The sequence below is a fragment of the Thamnophis sirtalis genome, unplaced genomic scaffold, assembly GCF_051295495.1.
Source record: "Thamnophis sirtalis isolate CommonGarterSnake01/CBP01778 unplaced genomic scaffold, rThaSir2_p1.2 scaffold_9, whole genome shotgun sequence".
Classification (NCBI taxonomy): Eukaryota; Metazoa; Chordata; class Lepidosauria; order Squamata; family Natricidae; genus Thamnophis; species Thamnophis sirtalis.
In genome coordinates, this window is record NW_028261389.1 from 53,036,580 (window position 1) to 53,062,009 (window position 25,430).

Below are 25,430 nucleotides of genomic sequence, written 5' to 3' on the forward strand. Positions count from 1 at the left end.
TTATTTATTTTAAGCTTACATGCCATCCAGCTCACCAAAGTTGATTCTAGGTGGCTCACAATCAATAAAACATCATTGTAAAACATTAAAACAAATGGTAACTTTAAACTTGCAGAATTGGAGCGGAAGGGAGCAAAAGATGTACCTGGGGAAACGTGAAGTCTTACCTAGTTCTTAACCACTTCCAGAATGACACACCTCCACTGGGGTCCCTGGCCACTTGGTAGAGCCAAGTCTTCAGGCCCTTTTGCAAAGGCTAAAAGGGTGGCTGTAGATCTCACATTGGGGGATACAATGTTCCAGTACAGGTAGGCTTTGATTTACAACCATTCATTTAGTGGCCATTTGAAGTTACAATGGATCTGAAAAAAAGTGATTTACAACTGATCCTTGTGCTTACGAACGACATCACAGCATTGCTATGGTCGTGTAATCAAAAGTCAGATGCTTGGCAACCAGCATATATTTATGACGGTTGCAATCTCGGAGTCATGTGATCACCATTTGGATCTTTCCAGCTGGCTTTCAATGAACAAGTAAATATTCATTGTCAGATTTGCTTAAGACCATCTGATTTACTTAATAATTGCAGTGATTCACAACAATTATAGCAAAATAGGTCCTAAAATTGGGCATGACTCACTTAACAACAACTTAACAAATTGTGGTCTTAGTTGTGATTGTAAGTCAAGGACTATCTGTGTATGGCCCCTGCAATACTTTATTTGCAGTGGACAGACATACAATTTTGAATCCCTTTTAAAATTCTGGAGTCTTGAAGAATCTGAATGCTTTGCGGCTACTATAGCATTTGTGCTATGATGTGAACTACAGAAAAAAAAATCCCATTTGTAATACAACATGGGAAATTCCAAATTTGTACATAGTTTTCTTTTTATTTGAAAGATTATTCACATGTTCAATCAAGTGATTAATTTAAAAGTTCTGTTTCATTTGGTTTTACTTTAGTTTTTGTCCCAGCTGTAGTTTACAAGAAATATTTCAAACTAGACTTCATATCACATATTCTAGGTAAAGCAATAAATATGTTATTGAAAATGAAGACAGTGAAATGTAGCATTGTGAGATTTTTGTGAAAGAGCCCACACATCTTGATTATACTTGTGTTATGAAGCATACACAATTATGTTGAAGATGTGCAGATGAGCTATCTTGTTTGTGGTGTTGTATATTTATTGAATATTTGTTATAAAAAGATCACATTTAAATACAACTGCTACTTCACGCCTGCAAATGTTGAAAGTAGTCATGGATTTAATCAATAATTTTTCCAGACATTAATTAATTCTGCTTTTCCCTCATCATACTTTGGAAAGTACTCCAAAGTGACTTTGCATTTTAAGATTGTTGATTGTTTCAGTGTAAAATAAGATTAGATATTAAATTTGTTTACTGAAATATAATCATGTTCTATAGATCTATTTAGCTACTTTTTGTTAGATGAAAGTCAGGATGCAATGTGATAATTGCTGTTCTAGTTTGTTTAGCAGAAAAAGAGTTAATCTATTAGACAACCCTTAACATGAAATTAGGAAATTTGCCTGAAGTCATTCTGATTCCACCTACTATATGCAGAACTCTGAAAATCCCATTCCTGCCCCAATATTGTCTTTTCAGTTCCAACTTTTACAACGTGTTTGAGCTTTATAATTAAAGTGGAATGAAATTTTTAGTTCCAAAGAGGAAAGCTGTCATTTTTAAACTTAATCTTTTGATTTTATGAGATGCTTTATATATATAGGATAGCCCAGAAGATTTGGAAATGGCAAAGGGTGGTTTGTCTCCTGTTCAAGTGTTTCAGCAGATAGCTTTTATTAAAAGGAGTATTGACTTAATATTCAGTAACTGCTTATGACAGAAATATATTTTATTTGATTAAAAGGTTGCTATGGGCAAATGAAGCTTGCTGTCACCACTTAAGTATAAGTATATAATGAGAGAAATAAAAATTCCATTTAGATTTCTCAGCTCTATTTCTTGTGGAGTATGCAATTCTGGCATTAATTAGTGGAAGCACAGTTATTTTACATCATAGAAATCGGCATCTAAGATTAACTATATGCAGCTGCTTTTTGCTTACATAGGAATGAATTTTAAAATTCTCTATGAAATACTGAGGATTTAAATTATATTTTCAGTGCCTGTATTCCTGTTAGTACTTTTTATAAAATACAGTTTGACAATGTATGTATGGTCTATTGCAATTGCATTTCTATATAATTAAAATGCATTCCAGAAGTGAATGTAATAACCATCTGTAGAAATCCTACATTTCCTGATGGATTACACTATTAAGGATCAGCTTCACTGAGGTTAATGCATATTACTAATTCCTAATGAACATAGGTTTTTATGTATGTCTCCATATTCATGTAATTCGCTTTTTAAAACTTTTATTAGTACCGTATGATGTACTTTTGTATGAAAAACACTAAAGAATTACGTCCGTTGATCATAAGAAAAAAAAATACATTGAGGCAATACTGTTTTTCTTTTAATAATTTTGTTATGCTTATCAAGATATAAATGCAAAAGAAAATGAAAATAGTAGGAAAATGAGGGAACTCTTTTTAACATAGTAGAATAAGATAGCAACATCACAGCCTCAACTTTTTATTTTTACATACTTAATGTATTAGCCATTTCTATAACAACAAATTTAACTAATCAGCAAAACCTAAAGTCAATGGTTCATTTTTTTCCATCTCAAGCACAAAATCCAGAAGTGGTTTCCAAGTAGAAACAAAGCTGGATGTGTTATTTTCTTTGATTAAAGCAATTAATTTAGCCATCTCTGCTAGTTCCATCAGTTTTTCCAGCCCGTCATCCATTGTGAGAATTAAATATCTTTCCATTTTTGTGCATAAAAACATTTTTGTTCTGTTTACATATATAATATAACAGCAAAGTTCCATATTTTTTTCAAGTTGTTTGTCCATCAAGCCTAAAAGAAAAGTTTGTGGTTTGATTTTTATATTCATTTTAAGAACCGTCTTACCCAGTATTTCTTTGCTTTGTCACAAGTCCATCAAAGATAATAAAAAGTTCCTTCTTTACATTTACAGTTCCAACATACATATGAAATACCTTTGTACATCTTTGACAGTTTTAATAGGCACATCATTTATAAATAAAAAATTAAATTATAATTTAATGTAAATTTTAAACTTTTCAACCACATGTTGTTCACACTTTGTCCATTGTACAATCATTACATTATACTCCCTTTTTTTACTCATTAGATTATCCAATGCTTCACCATATTCATTCTCCAAATTCAGTTTCAATAATAATTTATAAACCTTGACAATAACATGTTCATCATTACCACACAATACCATTTCAGATTCATTTTTTTGCAAAGTCAAATCTGTAACTTAAGAGTTTTTATATATTTCTATATTCCATGCGATTCACTTTTTAAAACTATTTTATTAGTACCATTTTATATATGGTATGAAAAGCACTAAAGATTAAATGTGTTGATTATAAAAAAGGCAATACTATTTTTCATTTTTAATAATCCTACCAAATTTATGTAGCATAATTACTATGCCCATGTGTTAAGCAAGAATTAGCTGTGTTTAATTTGAATTATATGGAAGTATGATTGTCCCACATTAACATTCCATTCAATTGTACAATATCTCCATAATAATAACTCTTTACACTTTTCCTTGCATCGGTTTCCTGGTGTCCCATACCTCATCCCTATCACAATAATCAGCATTTTAATTCTACTTGAATATTTACTTGGTGTTGTATCTTGATCTTTATAAAAACGTTCCCTAAGTATTTTATTTGTTCATATAGCAGTTTATATATTCTAAATATTAAATAATTTGGTCTTTACTATCATAAAAGGATCAGTGTAAGTAAGCAATCTCTATATTAATACATCTAATTTTCATAAAAATATAATACAGCATAATCTAGTAAAAATCCAAGCTGTGATACTTCCCATCCATTATTAATCACCAAATGCTTATCCTCATATGCATGATATTCCACAGCAGAAGCATAGATTCTGAGATCCGCCCACTTGACTTCATTGGAGCCAAGGTGGCGCAGTGGTTAAATGCAGCACTGCAGGCTACTGCTAGATCAGCAGGTCAGCGGTTCAAATCTCACCGGCTCAGGGTTGACTCAGCCTTCCATCCTTCCGAGGTGGGTAAAATGAGGACCCAGATTGTTGGGGGCAATATGCTGACTCTCTGTAAACCGCTTAGAGAGGCCTGAAAGGCCTATGAAGCGGTATATAAGTCTACTGCTATTGCTATTGCTATTGGGAACCCAGAAGAGTCTTTCCTCTCAGGAAGAATGCATTAAATGGGAAGAATGCATTCACTACTTCAATCTTAGGTTGTAGTAAAGCAATACTGCTTTAACTACATAGCAATTCAATCTCACTTTTAAAATTTAATTACCTGTTAATTTAGCCTGGTGAACATTCAAGAAAAAATAGATGCTTCTTAGAAATACATTTAGTTTTTGACTTAGTGACTTGCAACTTATTGCCCTATGAAATACAGTGAATATATGATTTTTAAAATACAAGAAAAAAGACACTAGCCAAAATTCTGTGCAAATAGAATATTAGAAGAAAATAAATTATTCACAAGAAATAAATAGAAATGATTACAAAAGTAGCACTAAAACATAAATCCATGTTCATTGGCTGTGGTGGGATTCAAATTTTTTAACAACCGAGGATGCCGAAATTTGAGTGGATGACTTGGGAAAGGTGTCAGAATAACAAAATAAAACTTAGAGGGTACTTGGGGGGGGGGGGCTATACCGTTTCAGAGAAATGGCTGACCAGTCTTTTCTGAAAAACATCCAATAAATGAGCACCCAGAACGTCTGGAAACAAGCAGTTCTACTGGTTAACTGTTCTCACTGTCAGGAAGTTTCTCCTTAGTTTTAGGTTGTTTTCAGAAAAGACTGGATAGCCATTTCTCTGAAATGGTATAGGGTTCCCCCCCTAAGTACCCTCTAAGTTTTATTTTGTTATCCCAGGCCCTCTACTCAGATTTTGGCATCCTCAGTTTTCCTGCCTGAGCAGGGAGTTGGACTAGAAGACCTTCAAAGCCCCTTTCAACTCTGTTATTCTGTTATTCCTGAACTAAATAGTTAAGGCCCTCATTGGGATCCTTTCTCTTTTGCTCCCTCTGGAGTAATGAGTTAAATAGCTGCCTCTAGACATTCCTTTTAATAATATTTTTAGAAACCTGCAGTTGAAAGTTCTTCATGTCTCCTTACCCTGAAGTCCCAATTTCATTTGGAATTTAATCCCAAACTGATTGACCTTTTAGCAGTTCTAGTTCAACTTCTGCTCAAGAGAGAATATATCATACAAGCGGGTTTGCAGACATACCGGCTTTGGTTGCAAGGACTGCAGGTAGCTTTCCCAGCCACATACTTCATCTCCCTGCTGCCCAATGCAAGGTGAGAGGCCCGAGAAAAAGCGCCTGGTCTCTCCACACAGCCCTCCACAACAGAACCCTTCCCGGGGAGCAAAACCTTGGACAGCCTGATCTACCCAGAAGGCCTCGAGGAGCTTCAGACTTCACACATGCCTCTGCCGGCCTGAGTGCCCTACCTTTAGATCCCAATGGGGCTGGGCCAGCAGTAGCAACACTCCAGGAGGATGGGCGGATGTCACGGGGCTGCATGTGTGCACTGCAGCCGAGCAGCAGTCTCGGCCTCGGTGTAGCATCTCTCCCAAGGGTCGACCACCCATCCACCTGGCTGCTTCTCTCTGCCACCGCTTTCTGGATGGGACTTAGAGGAAAGTGGCACTCATGGCTGCTACATTTCACTATGCTGCAAAAGACATATGAAGCAAAGGCAACAGTGGAGAGAAGCAGCCCCGCAACTTGGAGAGAATGTGGAGCATCTCCCTGAGTGCCGAAGGCATGCCCAGGATCAAGGGCCTCAAGTAGCGGCTGCAAGATCGATCAACATCTTGCAGCCGGATGAGCTTCTTGTGGTTATTGCTGGGTGAATCTCAATCAGTAGCTGCTTCTCTCTGCCACAGCACTTTCCGGATGGGATCTCTTACAGGTAAGAAGAACCCAAACCATTTCAGCCCACCTGCGCTTGTCCCCTGCGGCCCTTCAGCTCAGCACGGCAGGCCACAGGTTGGATAAATTGCTTCGGCCTGGGGGTGGCGTAGTTTGGCCCAGGGGTTCTAGCTGAATGCAGCAAATGTAGATTTCTTGGTTGGGCGGGGGGGGGGGCAGCAGCTTACCTAAACTAGGGAGTGGTGAAGGCTTGGGAGCAAGGAAGTCCAATAGCAGCTGGGACGCAGGTGTCATGAGTCTAGGGCCTAGGTGAGGTGTGACGGCTAAGGAGCCAGGCAAGCAGGAGAGCCGGTGAGGGAATTGGAGTTGGCCTAGGAGTGCTGCGAGCAAGGCAAGTGGGCAGCCAAAGCAGATGTGAGAAAAGTGGCCGTAAGAGGCGGTGCAGTGTGGGACCAGGCAGTGGTGGGATTTGCCAATTCGCTGAACTGCACAGAATCATAACAACCGGTTTGCCTGAAATGGCTGAAGCATACCTCTGTTCATTGGGTTGTCTTTTAAAAGTTCATTTTTCCCCTTCTTTTGTATGTCACTGACACTTTTATTTATAGGCAGCATCTGCTCTGTACAAATAGTATAGTATAAAAACAAGTTTAATAGCAAATAATGTGCTAAGACAAATATTAAGCTAATGTTCATACTTACCTAATAAGTACCACTGAATTTAACATGTGTAAGATTTGACATTACACTGAAACTAGGCTTTTCAGTTAAATTTTCATCCTATTTGATTTATGTTGATGCAGTACAGTGTATTTAACACAACTAGAGGAAGTTATGTCTTCAAGGAATGGAACAGATCATTTAATAATCAATCAATTAATCTTTATTATAGTCAGAGACCAGCATTATCATTTAATAATTACATTTTTTTAAGGAGCAAGTAAAATATTCCACAGCAATCTCGAATGATAAAACACAATGTTCATACAGGATTGTCTCTGTCTTACCCTGTTAGGTGTAAGAATATTTCTGTATCTTACTGGAATTCCTATTGGATGCTGCCTTCTGATGTTTGTGGAAAGAACTGCTTTTGGGAAGCTGCCCATAGGTAGGCGCTTTGCCACAATCTTAATTGCTCAGTTACAATTTAGACATGCTAATAAGTATTGCAAAAGGTAGAAAAATGTTGATGCAATTACCCAACTCTTTAGGTTTTTTTCTGTCACACTACACTTTAATAGATATAAAGTTCATTTTGATTTAATTTAATTTAAAAAGGTTCCCATTTTAAATTACGCATTTCTTTAAATAATATATTTTAAAATATGTATACTAACTGGTTGTGGAATAATTGTAATCTAATCAGCCTTAGAAAGTGTCCCAAATGTGGGTACAGTAGTGCTTTTATAAATGTATAAAGTTAATAAGATCATACCATCATACCATAAAGCAAAAAAGTCTGCAATATATGTTATAATTATGGTTCTTTTTAATTTTTTAATTGAAATTTTGCTGCTGATGGCTTTAGTCAAAATTTAAGGTGGTGAAATATATTTTTGAGGAAAAAATAAAATCCTTTGTTTCCTATTGGTAGATCAACAGAAAGAGGTATGCAATAGTGACAAATATCTATAGCTCAGGTGTAGGATGAGGATAAAGGTTTGTTCTTCAAGCTTGTAGGTTGGTTTCCAAACGTTTCATTACTAGGCTAGGTGTAAGGATCTGCCTCAACTACCTTCCCTAGAAAGTAAAACTCTTGAAACTATTTACCCTGTACAATACCCTGTGTCCATCAGTACCCAATAATATGCCTCAAATGTGTTTTGAAAATCACCGAGGCTAGATGGTGAAAAGAGTTCATGTTTGGAGCACTGAGACCTTGGATACCCAGCCCAGCCCAGAAAGAGTCGCTGCAGATGGTGTGAACAACAGCAAAGTGAAAGCATGCAAACTATGTGGCCCACGGTGTCTCCCTCCTCCCTTCCAGAATGGCAGCATTCTGAGAGAGACCTAACACTAACATCTTCAGTGGAGTTTAGGGGATGTCAGTGAGAACAAACTTTTACACTCAGAAAGAGGTATAATTGAATAGACAAATGTCAGCCCTTTTCTCTCTCTACCCTGTGATACATTACATCCAGTGATGGGATTCAAATAATTTAACAACCAGTTCTCTGCCCTAATGAGTGGCTGGGTGGGTGTGGCTGAGTGGTCATGTGACTGGGTGGGTGTGGCCAACTCGACATCACTTCTTTGTCCTACTGACTGTTTTAAGTGTAAAAAAAAATACATCAAAAGATAGTTTATTATGTCATGCATTTAATACTTACAATAGACATTTAATAAGAACAATAAAAAAGTACACAAAACTAGATTTTGTTACAAGAAAGAGTTTTAAAATATTAATGAAAAACTACTAGATAACAAAAAACAATAAAACTTATTTAAGATATTTCCAAATTGTTGTTTGATTGGCGTCCTCGCACTTTTCTTCAGTTTAACTCGAGCATCATCAACTGTGTGATGTGCTCTCAACCATTTTTTAACGGTAGAAATAGGGTCCCATTATTGTAGAGGTAGGCCAATTAGACTAATAGTCATTAGGTTTATTACATTGGAAACAGGTGACTTCTCCTCTCTGAACATATGATGTTCATTTGGAAAACCCCTTTCCACTTCTGCTGAACTTAGAGAATTGTTCTGACAATATCTTTAGCTTTTTGAATACTAAAGCAAAAACATCTTCCCTGGGCTCCAGAGGCCAGAAACAGGCCTGTTTTTGGACTTCCTGAACTTCAGGGAGAATCATTTTTCGCCCTCCCCAGGCTCCAGAGACTTTCCTAGAGCCTCCATGAGGGCGAAAACAGTCTCCCCCGGACTCCGGAGGCCCTCCCTGAAGTCTGACAAAAAACGGAGCACGGGTGATGGGCACCACACACTCATGCTTCCCTCGCACATGTGTGTGCGACCCCCTGCGCCTGCATGTGCAACCCTCACAAATGCACATGGGTCTTCCAGCAGAGACCCGAAAATCAGCTTGCTTGTGGGAGGCATGCACGGTGGAGCTGACCTGCAACAGCTCACATGCCCTCATAGAGAGCTCCGTGTGGCACCTGTGCCATAGGTTCACCATCACTTCCTATCTATTCCTTTTGTTATTGCATCCTCCTCACGTTGTTTTAAGTTCTCTGTGCAGATATTATGAGCTTTTGATGAAAAATGTTCCTTCATTTTTTTTCTTAGAGAAGCTTGTTGTACCTCTTTGTTTTTCCATGCTGCATCAATCTGGAAATATTTCCATTCTTTTGATCCATGAGCACTTCTTTCTTTTGTCAAGTCAAATTTAGCACAATACTTGGAACCTAACTTTTTGTTGGAAATTTCCAGTCCCTCGTATTTTTCTTTCAAGTTGTTATACTGTGGCAATGTCCAACAATCAGGAAGATTATTTTCAATTTTGGAGTTCTCAGTTCTTTCAGTAATTGATAAAAGTTGGCAACTTTTAACATTTCAACTCCCAGACTCCCTCAGTTTGGGAATTGTATTTAGATATATTTAGATTAACATGAAGGTCCTATTTGGCTTGGCTCACACATTGTGCAGAGCTTCTTCTGAATTATATTCACAACTCAAACCCAAAAAAGCTCAATAACCTTTCAACTGATCAGCTTTTGGGACTCCAGCCTAATTCTTTTTCAGAATTGCTGGGTAGACATTGTGGACTCTATGTCAAATTTATTTTCAGATTTGTGGTATTGGTATCTTTGTATTCAAGATTGTTTTTATAATACTGCTACCATTGATCATTTTCTCTTTGGAGTGCTTACAATTAAAAAAGTGAGAACAATACAAAAATAATCATAAACACCATGAAGATGGTCATATGAACAAAGAACCCATATAACGAGCTGCACCACCAATCTATCCAGTCTCAGAGATGTAGCCAAGTCTTCAGTAGTTCCCTTAATGTCAACAGCTTGGGACCTATCTAGATAACCCAAGAACTGAATTAACATTTTACCGCAAGACAGTGCTTTATATTTGAATTCAATTCAGTGCAATAGTTAAACCTTCAGATATTTTACAGAAGCATTTGAACTATTTTTTATATCTCTGTTCTGCGTATATATGGAAATAATTCTTAAAAACATTATAATTCATAAAATATATGATAAGATTTTGTTAAAGTTTGAAGAATAAATCGAAGATTTTAAAAAATGAAGTACGGTATTAAACAGATAGGTTGCATTAAGAACTTTCTTATATATTCACATATTAGTGAAATGTTGATACTGGAATTTGACTACATTTTAATTGATATTTTTCATCTGCTCAATTTAATAACATCTTAAGATAACCTTATTGTCATTTTTTTCTGTGGGAACTCTGGCACACATCTAATTATATATTTACTGTTTGCATTTTAAGGTTAATGGTTTATTGTTTGAAAAAAATGATTTTTATTGGAATTTATTTTGATATTACAAAAGGTTCATGTGTTTTACAGTGTGTACATTGACATTTTTTCTGGCTGTTAGTATTGTATTTGATTTAACTTTTGGTTTTTGGTTTATTTTCTATGTTAGCAACAAGAAATATTGTTCGGAATAAGCTGTCAAGTAAATAATAATGAAAGCTACTATGAGGAATAATAAGAGAAAATATTAAAATTTGTTGTAAGATGAAAAGTTAAGTGGGCTACATTATCAACTAAATGTATTTATTAAAAGAAAATGTTCTTTGACAAAAATAAGATGCTTTTTCAAATAAAAGTGAGCAGATAAGATAGGAAAATATATTTTTATAGTACATTTGGAATTAAAACTACAAAAAATGATTTAAAAACTTGGTTTAATAACAGTTAGGAAATATATACTTGTCATTCTCTTGGTTGTCATAACTACTTTTTCTCAAATTGTGATAAAGCTAAGTAACATTAATGACTAACTTGAACAAAGAATCATTGTTTCAAATGTAATATAGAATGTTTAAATTTAGTATTGTTTCCATGGAAACAATTATTTCTTGTATTTTTTGCATCAGATATGATTTTCCAAGGCCTCCGCTTCCTGAAAGGATGCATTTGGCAGTGGTAGCCTGTGGGGAAAGATTGGAAGAAACTGTTACTATGTTGAAATCAGCTGTTATTTTCAGCATCAAAAATCTTCAGTGTCATATTTTTGCTGAGGAATCATTACATAGTGACTTCAGAGAAATAGTAAGTATTCATAAAAGAATGTATGCCTGGATTAAGATAACTTTGTATTTTTCCACCAGATTTAAGGCTGCTTGGCTTCAGTATCTAAATCTGCCAATGTCAGATCCCTAAAAGTGATACTGCCATTCAATTGGGAGGAGGTGCTTTTCATAAAAATACATTTGTGATAAATTGTGAGTCTGGTTATTTGGTATTCCCAGTTATTTGCATAGTTTTTTTTTAAACTAACACAATTTTCTAAAATGTTATTTGCATTAAAGGTAAGTTTTATGTTGATTCATTTTTCTCTGTGTTTTACATCAATTGCAAGTAGTGACTGATCCAAGATATTCTCACCCTCTTAGTAAAATATAATTAGTAACATTTGTTACTAATTTGTTACATATAAATCCAATAAAATAGAACAAATTGTCAATATTATATATTCCTTTCATAAATCTTAATTTTATAGGCTTGAAAATATACTGTTTAATAATAAAAATGAGAAAGAGTTAGAAATCGGTTAATCTTGCTTATATACTTTTGATACAAAAATACTAAAACATGTTGTTTTTTCCAGCTTGATAATTTGACACATAATGAAAACTTTAATTATAGTCTGTATCCTATCTCATTTCCAACTGAGAATGCAGCAGAATGGAAGAAATTGTTCAAGCCATGTGCTTCTCAAAGACTTTTTCTACCAGTAAGTAGCAATGGTAGTTGGTAAACAAAATTAATAATTCTAGTCATAAGTGAAAAAGAAGATGTTGTATTTAAATAACTGCCTTGAGCCATTTTTCAGAATGAGATGGGCAGCGTATAAATGTAATAATTTAATTTAATTTAATTTATTGAACTTGTATGCCGCCCTATTCCCGGAGGGACTCAGGGCAGTGAACAAACACATGGGGAAGGGGCCATACAAAACACACAAGACAAAAAACAGAAAACAGAGACAATTTAAAACTACTCAACAGACGCAGCAATTCAAGTGGGGCTGGGAACTCATCAGCCCCAGGCTTGCCGGAACAGCCAGGTCTTGGCGGCTTTGCGTAAAGCCTGAAGGGTGGTGAGGGTCTGAATCTCCACGGGGAGATCGTTCCAGAGGGCCGGAGCAGCCACAGAAAAGGCCCTCCCCCGGGGGGTCGCCAGTCGATACTGGCTAGCTGATGGTATCTGTAGGAGGCCTAATCTGTGGGATCTAATTGGTCGTAGGGAGGTAATTGGCAGGAGGTGGTCTCTTAAGTACCCAGGTCCGATACCATGTAGGGCTTTAAAAGTAACGACTAGCACCTTGAAATGCATCCGGAGTCCAATAGGCAATCAGTGCAGCTCGCGGAGGATAGGTGTAACGTAGGTGTACCGCGGTGCACCCACAATCGCTCGCGCGGCTGCATTCTGGACAAGCTGCAGTCTCCGAATGCTCTTCAAGGGCTGCCCCATGTAGAGCGCATTACAGTAGTCCAGTCTTGAGGTCACAAGGGCATGAGTGACTCTCCTGAGAGCCTCCCGGTTCAGGTAGGGACGCAATTGGTGCACCAGACGAACCTGGGCAAATGTCCCCCTGGTCACAGCCGACAAATGATGTTCTAGACTCAGCTGTGGGTCCAGGAGGACTCCCAAATTGCAAACCCTCTCTGAGGGGCGTATAATTTCAACCCCCAGCCTGAGAGATGGAAAACAAGGCCAATCTTTAGGAGGGAAAAACACAAGCCTCTCGGTCTTGTCGGGATTGAGTGCAAGCTTGTTCACACCCATCCAGACCCTAACAGCCTCCAGGCACTGACACATCACATCAACCGCTTCACTGAGTTGGCACGGGGCGGACAGATACAACTGTGTATCGTCCGCGTATTGATGGTATTTTATCCTGTGCCGCCGAATGATCTCACCCAGTGGCTTCATGTAGATGTTAAACAGGAGGGGGGACAGGATTGAACCCTGTGGCACCCCGTACTTAAGGGATTTGGATTTGGATTTTATTGAGGATTTATATGCCGCCCTTTTCCCTGAGGGGACTCAGGGCGGCTTACAACAATGAGGGAAAGGGAGTGCAAGACAAGACTTAAAAGAAAAAAGAAAAATCGTGCATAAAAGAAAATTATCCATAAAAACACAACATTCACTCAACATTCGGGCGGGGTGAGAGTAATCCTATCCCCAGGCCTGACGGGATAGCCAGATCTTGAGGGCTGTGCGGAAGGCCTGGACTGTGGTGAGGGTACGGATCTCCACGGGGAGGTTGTTCCATAATGTCGGAGCTGCAACTGAGAAGGCTCTCCTCCGCGTAGTCGCCAGTCGGCACTGACTGGCGGATGGAATTCGGAGGAGGCCTACTCTGTGCGATCTGATGGGACGCAGGGAGCTAATTGGCAGGAGGCGGTCTCTCAAATAGTCAGATCCACTACCATGGAGCGCTTTATAGGTGGTAAGTAGGACCTTGAAGTGCACCCGACGATCAACAGGTAGCCAGCGCAGCTCACGGAGGATTGGTGTTATATGGGCGAACCGTGGTGCGCCCATGATCACTCGCGCGGCCGCGTTCTGAACTAGCTGAAGTCGCCGGATGCTCTTCAAGGGCAGCCCCATGTAGAGCACATTGCAGTATTCCAGCCTAGAGATCACAAGGGCTCGAGTGACTGTTGTGAGAGCCTCCCGGTTCAGGTAGGGCCGCAACTGGCGCACCAGGCGAACCTGGGCAAATGCCCCCCTGGTCACAGCCGACAAGTGGTGGTCAAAACTCAGCTGTGGATCCAGGAGGACTCCCAAGTTGCGGACCCTGTCTGAGGGGTATAAATTTTGCCCCCCCAGCCTGATTGATGGAACGTTAGCCAAATTTTTGGGAGGAAAACACAACAGCCACTCGGTCTTTTCCGGGTTGAGTACCAGTTTGTTAGCTCTCATCCAGTCTTTAACAGCCTCAAGGCCCCGGTTCATCACGTCCACCGCTTCATTGAGTTGGCACGGGGCGGACAGATACAACTGCGTATCGTCCGCATATTGGTGGTACTTAATCCCGTGCCTCCGAATGATCTCGCCCAGCGGTTTCATGTATATGTTAAATAGCAGGGGGGACAGAACCGAGCCCTGCGGCACCCCATAGGTTAGGGGCCTCGGGGACGATCTCTCCCTCCCCACCAACACCGACTGCGACCTGTCCGAGAGGTAGGAGGAGAACCACTGTAAAACAGTGCCGCCCACCCCCACCTCCCGCAGTCGTCGCAGAAGGATACCATGGTCGATGGTATCGAAAGCCGCTGAGAGGTCGAGGAGAACCAGGATGGACGCGTGGCCTCCATCTCTGGCTCTCCAGAGATCATCGGTCAATGCGACCAAAGCGGTTTCAGTGCTGTAACCGGGCCTGAAGCCAGACTGGAAGGGGTCAAGATAGTTAGCTTCCTCCAAGGTACGCTGAAGCTGTAAGGCCACCACCTTCTCAACAACCTTCCCCAGAAAGGGGAGGTTGGAGACTGGACGATAGTTGTTAAGAACTGCTGGATCCAAGGACGGTTTCTTCAGGAGGGGCCTCACCACCGCCGCCTTAAGCGCGGTGGGGAGGTGTCCCTCCCGAAGAGAGGCGGTAACAACCGCCTGGATCCAGCCTCGTGTCACCTCTCTGCTGTTGGTAGTCAGCCAAGAGGGACACGGGTCCAGTATGCAGGTGGAGGAACTCACAGCTCGCATAGCCTTGTCCACATCCCCAGAGGCAACATCCTGAAACTCAACCCAGAGATGGTCTACCAAGTTATTCCCCTGTGTCCCGGCTGGATCTGCGGGGGTGGAGTCCAGCTCCGATCGAAACCAAGCAACTTTGTCCGCCAAGAACTGACTATATTCCTCAGCCTTACCCTGCAGGGGGTTCCCCGTCTCCCTCCTATTTAGGAGGGAGCGGGTTATCCTAAACAGGGCGGCTGGGCGAGACTCGGCGGACGCTACCAAGGAGGCAATGTGTGATCTTTTGGCGGTTCTCAATGCCCAAATATACTCCTTGGTGCAAGCTGTCAACAGTGCTCGGTTCGATACGGACCTGTCGGACCTCCACTGGTGCTCTAGGCGTCTCCTCCGGCGCTTTATCTCGCGGAGCTCCTCGGTGAACCAAGGGGGTCTCCGCGAGCCGCTGACCCGGAGGGGCCGTAGTGGCGCAATTCGGTCCAGAGACTCTGATGCCGCCGAGTGCCAGGCCGCAGCAATAGTCTCCGCCGAACTGTGGGCGAGAGCATCTGGAATGACCCCAAGCTCCGTCTGGAACCTAACAGGGTCCATCAGTCGCCTGGGGCGGAACCACCTGGTCGGTTCCTCCTCCCCACGGTGGGGGTTTGGCCTCCGGAAGTCTAGCCTCAGTAGGTAGTGGTCTGACCACGACAGGGGAATGGTCTCATTTCCCCTCAGACCAAGATCATAACTCCACTGCTCCGAGAGGAATACGAGGTCGAGTGTATGTCCCGCCAAGTGGGTAGGGCCTCGAATTACCTGGGGCCTAGGGGTCGACCTCTGCCCTTCAACCAACACCGACTGCGACCTGTCGGAGAGGTAGAAGGAGAACCACCGAAGAACTGTGCCTCCCACTCCCACCTCCCGCAACCGTCGCAGAAGGATACCATGGTCGGTGGTATCGAAGGCCACTGAGAGGTCAAGGAGCACTAGGACGGAGGCATGACCCCCATCCCTGGCTCTCCAGAGATCATCAATCAGCGCGACCAAAGCAGTTTCTGTGCTGTAGCCAGGCCTAAATCCGGACTGAAAGGAATCCAGATAATCGGTTTCATCCAAGGACCGCCGGAGCTGAGAGGCCACCACTTTCTCAACAACCTTCCCGACGAAGGGGAGGTTGGAAACTGGACGGTAGTTACTTAAAATGGCTGGGTCCAACAACGACTTCTTCAGGAGGGGTCTCACCACCACCGCCTTTAGGAGGGGCGGGAAGAATCCCTTCCGAAGAGAGGTGACAACTATCGTCTGGATCCAGCCCCTTGTCACCTCCCTGCTGTTCGCGACCAGCCAGGAGGGGCACGGGTCCAGCACGCAAGTGGAGGCACTCACCGCTCCCATGGCCTTGTCCACTTCCTCATAAATAAATATGCTTCCAGAGAAAAGTGAGTTATTTGGTAAGTTATTGCTGTTTGAATGAACATAAAATGTAATCTCTTCAGTTCTCCTGTGCGCTGCTTGGAGAGTCCAAGGATGGGTTAACACAGTCTACCTGCCCTAGGACTGAGTGGATTTTTCTTTGACCACGCCTCCCTTTGCCTCATTGAGATCAGTTTAAAAACTCAGTCTGCCTGTTAGGACTAATGTTGGGGAGCTCCTCAGTTCTAGGTCAAATAGATTGGACTCTCCAAATTGTGCATAGAGAATTATCTCACTTTTTTATTTTTGTATAGAACTCTCTTTAGCTAGATATAGGTAGACAAAGCTCAAAGGAAAAAACTTGTACCTTTTGAATTGCTGAGAGGGCTGCCGGGTTCCAGTGAGCTGCTGGTCGCAAGCAGAGTGAGAACAAAGGAGATGCTTGTCCGGAGGCGGGAGGGTTCCTGTCCATTTTTCCCCAGCCGCTGTTGTTAATAGCGCCGCCCGGAACGCTTGAGAGCTCCAGCGGTGTCAGCGGTTTCTCCTCAGCCCGGCAAGTGCGGCAGCCATTTTAAAGCATTTCACGTGCTTTTTGCTGGTTGCTAACTTTCATCTTGGACTCCATGAGCGGCGGCGTGGGTTGGCCATTTTAAAGTGACTGATTTACATAGAGAGCAGTTTGGAGCCGCAAAAAGATATGAAAAGTTGCGTTTAAACCCCTCAGCTGCAGATTGCTGCCAGGAAGTGTTTGGCCTTGTCTGAGACGCCGGCAAGGTCTACCTTCCCGCACCGACCACTCAGGGACCTTGAGGGCGGCCTGAGGAGGGTTTTGAGCAACAGGCGTCCCTCCTCTCAGACGTTGATCTGCGGGCATTCTGTAGCCAACTGGCTCATGCCTGGTAGCTGTCTACTGCTTCAGTACCATCTCTGCTTCAAGCATCTACACCATCAAGGTTTCTGCAGATCATCATGGCAGATGGAGGTGCAGGCAAGGCCCTCCTCCAAACGCAGTAGGCTAGATCCTCCACCCAAAGGGGGGAAGGGAGGCCTCGCCGGGACCCTCAGGGAATAAGGACAAACCCAGGGAGGGAACCCGGAAGCATAAGCCTGTGGAGTACAAATTTCAGCAGGCCCAAAGACAGAGCAAATCCCCTGAGCAGATGGATTCATTGCCATGTCCACCCTCTGGCCAGATGTAGGAGAGAGAACCTGGTTCACCTCAGGGGAACAGGTCTCCCTCATTAATTGGGGAGGAATCGCGGGAGTCTTCCCCCGATGCCTCCTGGGGCTACCTGAATCACCCAGTTCATCCCTCAGAGAGGAGCTGGAATCCTTTCAGGGCGTCCTCTCAGCGGAGGAGGGAACTGGCTCGGGTGGGAACAGGGTCCAGATCGCTCCGTCGAGGGCTCGACCCAGGGAGGATAAAGGCCCAGCCCTGTCCGCAGAGATGAAGGAAGTGATTGCCCAAGCCATCTCCCAGGGCATAGCCGAGGGGATCAGGCAGAAAGATGCCCGCGCAGCGGGTATATCTAAAGCAAGACCGCCTCCAGGTCAGGGACCAGGCCCCAGCCTCTCCTGGCACCTCGGTTGCCACAGAGGAATCTGTCTGGGAGGAGGAGGAGGCCGAGGAATTTGAATTATCTGAGGATGAGGATCTTCCGATAAGCCCGCCTTCACTGTGTTGTTCAAGCCATCCTTGTTTAAGGCCATCCTACACAAGGCCAAAGCATCCACCGAGCTAGGGTCTACTCCTAAGAGTACGACTGTACCATCCTCCTCCTCCAAAGACTCCAAAGAAGGTCTGTTCAAGGAGCATGCTCCTACTCGGGAACTGATTCCGGTTCCAGATTTATTCATGGACGCTGTCCAAAGACAATGGGCACAGCCCGGTACCTTGACCAATCCTAGCAGTGGGGATAAATCCTTGTATTCTGTAGAGACTAGGATGGAGGATATTTTGAAGTTACCTGTGGTAGATGCCCCGGTGGTCTCCTTGACTTCCAATTGGAACCTGCCGGCGGACCTACTGGATGGTCTCAAGGCAGAAGACAAAAGATCCGAGAAGGCCTGTCATAAGACGCATCAGGCGGCTGCCCGGGCCATCAGAGCATCCACCTCTGCTTCATTTTTCACCAGGACCTCCCTCCTCTGGCTGAGACAACTGAGATCCAAACCTCCCTCTGAGGGATCTTGGTGGTGTCACAATCTCAGTAAAATTATTACCGCAGTGGAGTATTCGGCCGACGCCTCGCTGAATGCGGTGAAGTTCGTGTCCCGGGCATTGGCATCCAACGTAACTTCGCACAGCCTGCTGTGGCTTCGCCACTGACAGGCGGGCATGAAGGCAAAGTGGAAGCTTGCTTCTGCTCCCTTCAAAGGGGGATTGAGACGAAGGACAAACGGAAGGTCCTTCCAGCCACTCTGAAGAAAAATGAGCGAAAAAATTCCAATTCATTCAGAAAACAGTCCTTTCAAACGCAGGAGTCCGCTCAGGCGTCCACCACCTCTTCCTACCATAGACCCTACTCTCAGGCAGGTGACAGGGATCAAGATAGGAATTTCTTCAGAACATGGGGTAGACAACAACAGCATTCCTTTCGGAAGCCATTTCGTGGCGGTTCCAACCCCTGCCAATTCCGATGCGGCAAGTTACCATCACCGCGTCCCTCCCATAAGGGGTCAGCTGCAACTTTATGCCGACAAGTGGGAGGAAATCACCACAGACTCATGGGTTCTCAACACAATCAGGAGGGGTCTAGTCTTAGAATTTCTGTCGTTTCCCCAACAGACATTCATTCGTTGTCCAACTCCCAAGAATCCCCTAAAGGGATTCCTCATGCAGGCGGAGATTCACCACCTTCTCCAAATAAGGGCCATAGAACCCATACCGAAGGATCAGGAAAAGCAGGGATTTTATTCCATTCTTTTCCTGGTCCTGAAAAGCTCAGGGAGGGGTGGAGGGCTATCTTGGATCTGAAGCACCTGAATCAGCATCTGGCCTACAAGCGATTCAAGATGCAATCCCTCCACTCCATCCTGGATTGCATAAGGCAAGGAGACCTGCTCACCTCCATAGGGTTACCTGCACGTTCCCATTCATGCAGCGCACAGGAGGTTCCTGCGGTTCCACTACGATGGGAGGCATTACCAGTACAGGGCTCTCCCCTTCAGCCTCTCGTCTGCACCCAGGACCTTCACAAAGCTTGCAGCTGTGGTGGCCCACCTCCGGTGCAACCTTTGCCCACTGGCACTTAATTAGTTTTCAGGCTTTCGCAAAAATAATTTGTAAAAGTTCAGCTAGATAATTAGCAAGCTCCTTTAATACAGTGGTTCTCAACCTGTGGGTTGGGACCACTTTGAGGGTCAAACGACCCTTTCACAGGAATCGCCTAAAACCATCGGAAAACACATATTTTTGATAATCATAGGAACTGAGACACCCATTATATGGTTGTGGGTCACCACAACATGAGGAACTGTATTAAAGGGTTGCGGCATTGGGAAGGTTGAGAACCACTGCTTTAATACCATCTCATGCAATTCTTCTGGCTTTTGGAAATTAAGCTCATTTACAGTAAATTTATATTCCCTGATCTATATTTCTATCCATCTGCCCATTCATATTCTTCACATTTCATTAATGGAATATATGCCTTCTTGAGAAGACTGAAGTAAAATCAAAGATGCTTTGCCTGTTTTCTGCTGCCTGTTATTATTTTGCCATCTTCACATAGCAGCTGATTTGTTTAATAACATTCATCAACTTCAGCGGCCTCTTCATGGACTTCTTCCTGTATAGACATTTCCTTGGAGACACTTTTTTTTGCTATGACTCATTACTTAGAATTCATGCCTAGGACTATCATTTTTATTCTTTTTTATTGGAACATTCAGGTAAAGAAAGCTTTTTTGAGCCTTATATTGAATGGATAACAAATCAACAGATTAAGCAACTTTTTAATAAGAGTCCAGATTCCAATATTAAAAGCAGGAAAACAGAAAACCAGTAACATTTCAAAAATAAAATTGCATGCTAATGTAACACCTTATTTAAAAAAATTAAATTCAACCTACAAGGAATTATCTCATAGTTAACGTGCTCTTGTATGCTTTATACTCAGTTCATCAAAGTAAAAAATAGATAATTTAAAAAAGAGGTGTTTAAATGGCTACTTTTGTAGTTCAATAATCATAAATAAAACCTTCACAATAGCAAATTGCATAAAATGTTAGAGTTTGATGTTAATTTTGTTACCAATTTTTTTCCTTCTATAGTTAATCCTCAGTAATGTGGACTCTCTACTATATGTTGACACAGACATCTTGTTCTTAAGTCCTGTTGATGAAATCTGGTCTTTCCTGAAAAAATTCAACTCTACTCAGATTGCTGCTATGGCACCAGAGCATGAAGAACCTCGTATTGGGTGGTATAATCGCTTTGCTAGGCATCCTTATTATGGAAAAACTGGAATCAATTCTGGAGTCATGTTAATGAACATGACCCGCATTAGAAGAAAATATTTCAAGGTAGTGTGCTTTGGTATTTTTTTTCATTTTTGGTACTTTTATATAAATTAAAACATCATGTTTTTTTAGTAATATCCCAGAATGGATTTTAACTAATCCCATATAAGCACCATATACTGTTGATTCTCAATGTTATTTTAAATGAAATACTTTTTGTCATTTGTTTTTTTTCTTCTTTCTACCTAGTCATTTCTCATTGTTCTTTTATCTTGAAACTTCATGTTAAACTGACTCAGTGATTTGTACTATGAGTATGCAATCTAAACCAGAAGGTGGCGCTATTAGACTATTGACTTAAAGCTTTAGAATGCATGTAAGATTATGTAGTCATTTTAAGACATTTGTTTCATTCTCACAATCTATCCAAAATAATGTTCTCTTTAAGGACATTGTTCATAAGTGTTTCATTCCAATGTAAAAATGCAAACTCGAAATCAGAGTGTGGAAATATATCTATTACCCTTTCCAGTTTTGAATTTTAGAATATTTGAACTGAAAATATGACTTTCCGGTGCTTTCTAGCATGTCTTAGGATTCCATGTGTCATTTGTGCCCTGAAAAAAATTATTTAAAAAAAGAAAAAGCAGTAGGAAGATCCAGGAATTAACCTTGCATTGGAAAATTGAAACTATTCTTTAGACATGTCTGCCATTTTTAAATTTAGATATTTATAGTTAGCAGAACATTATTTTGTTTAATCTAGAAATGTTTCATGCATTAGACAACACTATACATAAATCTCTGTTTTTGCATATCCTTTCTTATTCATTTTTGGAAAATATTTTATATTGATCCTTGGGTATATTGTACTTTTAGAAGTTTGTAGTTGAATCTGGTAGAATCTAAACTGAAGATTCTTCAGGTTTTATTTGTTATAAATATTTAGTAATTAAAAAAATATTGCCTACTTAAATTAAAAAGACATTACTGAGACACAATACTGCATAAAAATAAGGCATTGTATGATAAAGAGTAAAGAAGCATATATTTTACCATAAAAAATAGGATCTAAATTCCCTTACTTCTAATTCTGGTATTTTGATTTTGAAGAATGATATGACATCAGTACGATTACGTTGGGAAGAAATTCTCATGCCATTGCTGAAAAAATACAAGTTGAATATAACATGGGGCGATCAGGATCTTTTGAACATTATGTTTTTTCATAATCCTGGTAAGTTTCTTTTAAAAATGCAATTTTAATTCTCAATCTTAATATGATATTGCTATTTTTATTATATAAATGTTTTAAAGTGCTCCCAAGAAATTTGTTGTGTGTCAATTTTTTCAACTTTCAATTTCAAAAAATTAGAGTGTTCAAAAGTTGTGGCATGCCTTGGGTTTTGTAAATATATTTTGGTTACTTTAATATAATTTAGTTGTGCTTCATTAATAACTACAAAAATATCATAACATTTTAACATTTTGCTTGTTTCATTTCACAGGTTCAGCTGTCTTTCTCTTTTTGTTAAATGTTATTTTCTCTGACAGTGTTAATACTGCTGGCCTTCTTGTGAGTGTCGTAACTGATCTGTAATGGCTTCTAAAAAAAAACAAGACTGGGAATGTTCACTCATACGAGCAACATAATTGGGACTGGCAGAGACTTGTTGCTGTCTGAACTTCCAACACCCAAAATTTTCAGATATGGCCTACTGTTAAGAGACAAAATAGCGATGATGCTAGTTAGCTGGTTCTCCTGGCACTTGGCTGTAGTGGGAAGCACTTACTTTTTGTCCTTGTTCTCTACAAGGATAAGGTCCAAGGACCTTCCCGCGTAAGAGACCGTCCCGCATATGGGGTAGACGCCAGGTGGAATTTGGACTTGTTGTTTGCTGGTCCAACCTACAGAAATTAATTCGTAAGGTGCGTTCCAGGCGGGTAGTATTCATAGTAGACCTTTCACAACTACTAGGCATAATGATTTCGTGCATTGGGATAGTGCTCTGGGTGCGCTTTCATTCCAGGACATTACAGTGGGCCTTAATCCCATATCAGACAAATGATGAGCAATTCACCTTTGACCATTCAAGTGCCTCCTCAGGTCCACCTGTTGCTCCGGTGGTCGCTCCTGGCGCTTTGCCATTTTCAACTAGACTGTTAACATAAGCATGTGTTACTTCTCACCGACAACATCGCCACCAAGGCACATGTAAACAGGCAGGGCAGCATGCACTCGAGGGCCTTGTGGACAGAGGCACACAGATTCATTTCATGGGCGGAGATACACGTGGCCTTGATTGTAGTGTACCATATTTTGGGACTGCCAACCATCAAGCATATTTGCTCAGTCGGGCCACCATGGACCCTGGGGAGTGGCAGCTCCATACAGATCTGTTTCGTTGTAGTTGCCGCCAATTCGGAACCCCAATGATGGTCCTGTTTGCCACCCCGGAGAATGCACAGCTTCCTTGGTTTATATCCAGATACCGGACCCAAGAGGTAGAGGACACAGATGCTCTGAGATGCAACTGGCCGAGAGGCCTATTGTACGCTTTTCCCCCCCCTTTCCCTTCTTCCAGGGACCATCAGGAAGATAAAGTCAGAGGGGGCGGAAGTAATACTGATAGTGCCAAACTGGCCCAGGAGGACTTTGGTATGCAGATTTAGTGCAGATGTCTGCGTCCCCACTTTGGAGAATTCCCAGGGAATAGATCTGTTTGTGCCAGGACGTCTTGATATATCCAGAGCCCCAATGGCTCCACCTGACCGCCTGTCACTTGAACGGGGCCTCCTGAGGGATGTGAACTTCTCCACTAGGGTCATCTCTACCTTGGAGGCATCCAGGTGAACGTCAACCATGAGGATCTATAATTCCACATGGTCAGCATTCGCCAAGTGGTGTCTATCGGCGTCCATAACACCATCTGACGCCTCAATACCATACTGAGTATTTCATACTGCGCCATGAAATTGCGTCCCTTTCCACTGTATTTTCTGGGGTGGGTCAAGTTCCCTTATCGCACTTACCGGTTATTAAATGATTCCTAGACTTCTGGGGTTGATGTCATGTTGGAGCAGTTACAGGGGAAAGAATCTCCATTCTCTCTGTCTGATTTTTCATGTCTGGAGGCTGTCAGCAGCAAAGCTGGGCCTTGGAGAGGACAGCGATAGAGAGGGGATAATCCAGTGGTGACGGGGAGAAGAGTGATCTCCTGTTGCGAAGGGTGGAATCCCTGAAATCTGACACAGAAGAGACTAGCTGTCATGGCTTAGTCATGGCCTGGTCCAGAGATGTGACAGCCTGATTAATGGTGGAGGAAGCAAAAAGTGAGAAGTGGCAGAAGTATGCCACTTGGTGGACAGTGTTAAACAAAGTGAAACTCTGAGACACTTCTCCAAGTTGGTGGAATTAACGATAACAGCAATTAAGTGAGTCGCCAAAGAGGGAACGAGCGGCGCCTGAGCAGTGGGGATCAGAAAGAGGAAGAAGACTAATTACAGAATCTGTAGAGAATGAAAGTGATTGTGGTTGCTGAGTGGAGAATTTCTACTGATTTCTGAGACTGGATCTGCGGTGATACAAATTGAGAGTTTTGTGTGGGTGGTGAACAAATTGAGAAAGAAGGAAAGAACAGACTCCTTTTGCAATAGAAGAGACAGAGGCAGAAGAAAACGAAGAGAAAGGACAGTGACGGCAATTTGAGGGCAGCGGTTATTTTGAAGCACAGAGAACAGGAAACAGAAGTTGCAAGGGAATAGAGAGATCATGGAATAAGAACTGTGGTATTCCCAACGTAGGACTTTGGATTGGACTCATTTACAACCAGCTTTGTACACATCAGATACCTTTTCCTTATTTATGGTATTTAAATATTGTTATATCTACCACAGTGATCTTATATCAAAGAATTTAATATTTTATAAGCTATACATTTTATATATCTATACTCTACATAGATTTAACATAGATTCAAGCATATTTAAAACAGTTTTCCGACCTGGGATTTACCATTGGTCCTTCAAGCACTTATAGGACCTCCATTTGAGCCTATATGCACAGTCTCTCTCCAGCTCCTGACAATGAAAGTTCCGTTCCTGATAGCCATTACATCAGCCAGGCACATTTCAGAGCTCAGGGCTCTTTCTTCTTGAGACGACTTGTGTGTCTTCCACCAGGACAGAGTAATTCTTCCTCCCGAAGGTAAATACTCCTTTCCCTAGGGCACAGGAAGTAGTCTTACCCAATTTCTGTCTGGCTCCATCCCACACAAGAGAGCGGCTCTGGCACAGGCTATATGTCCGTGGGGCATTGAGAATTTATCTCAGACGGCTCAAATTCAAAGATCAGAGGCATTGCTGGTGTCCTTCCAACCAGCCACTCTGGGTGCTAGAGTTACACCTACCACTATAGGAGAGAACTATTGCCTTGGCTTATGAGACAAAGGGGCGCCCTCCACCTCAAGATATTATGGCCCACTCAACAAGGAGTGAGGTCCCCATAGCGGCTTGGGCAACAAGAGCTCTATTTGAGGACATATGTAGAGCGGCCTCTTGGGCCTCCCCTACACCTTTCACAAGACACTATCGTCTAGATGCTTATGTGTTAGCAGAAGCGTCCTTTGGACGCAGGGTGTTGCAACAGGTAG

The 25,430-nt window shown here is 41.8% G+C and overlaps 1 protein-coding gene across 5 annotated transcripts in view; it reads left to right on the forward strand.

Moving 5' to 3' along the window:
• The window catches only part of GXYLT1 (glucoside xylosyltransferase 1), a 72,543-nt gene that overhangs the window by 1,598 nt on the left and 45,515 nt on the right, over positions 1-25,430 (forward strand). For 4 of the 5 annotated variants that reach the window (XM_087723574.1, XM_087723573.1, XM_014057592.2 and 1 more), the window contains exons 2-6: positions 7,063-7,155; positions 11,091-11,265; positions 11,825-11,950; positions 20,590-20,841; positions 21,892-22,015. In XM_087723574.1, coding sequence (XP_087579700.1) covers positions 7,063-7,155; positions 11,091-11,265; positions 11,825-11,950; positions 20,590-20,841; positions 21,892-22,015 — 770 coding nt within the window. The remainder of the gene's footprint in view (positions 1-7,062; positions 7,156-11,090; positions 11,266-11,824; positions 11,951-20,589; positions 20,842-21,891; positions 22,016-25,430) is intronic. The other variant, XM_014057593.2, reaches the window with a different exon arrangement.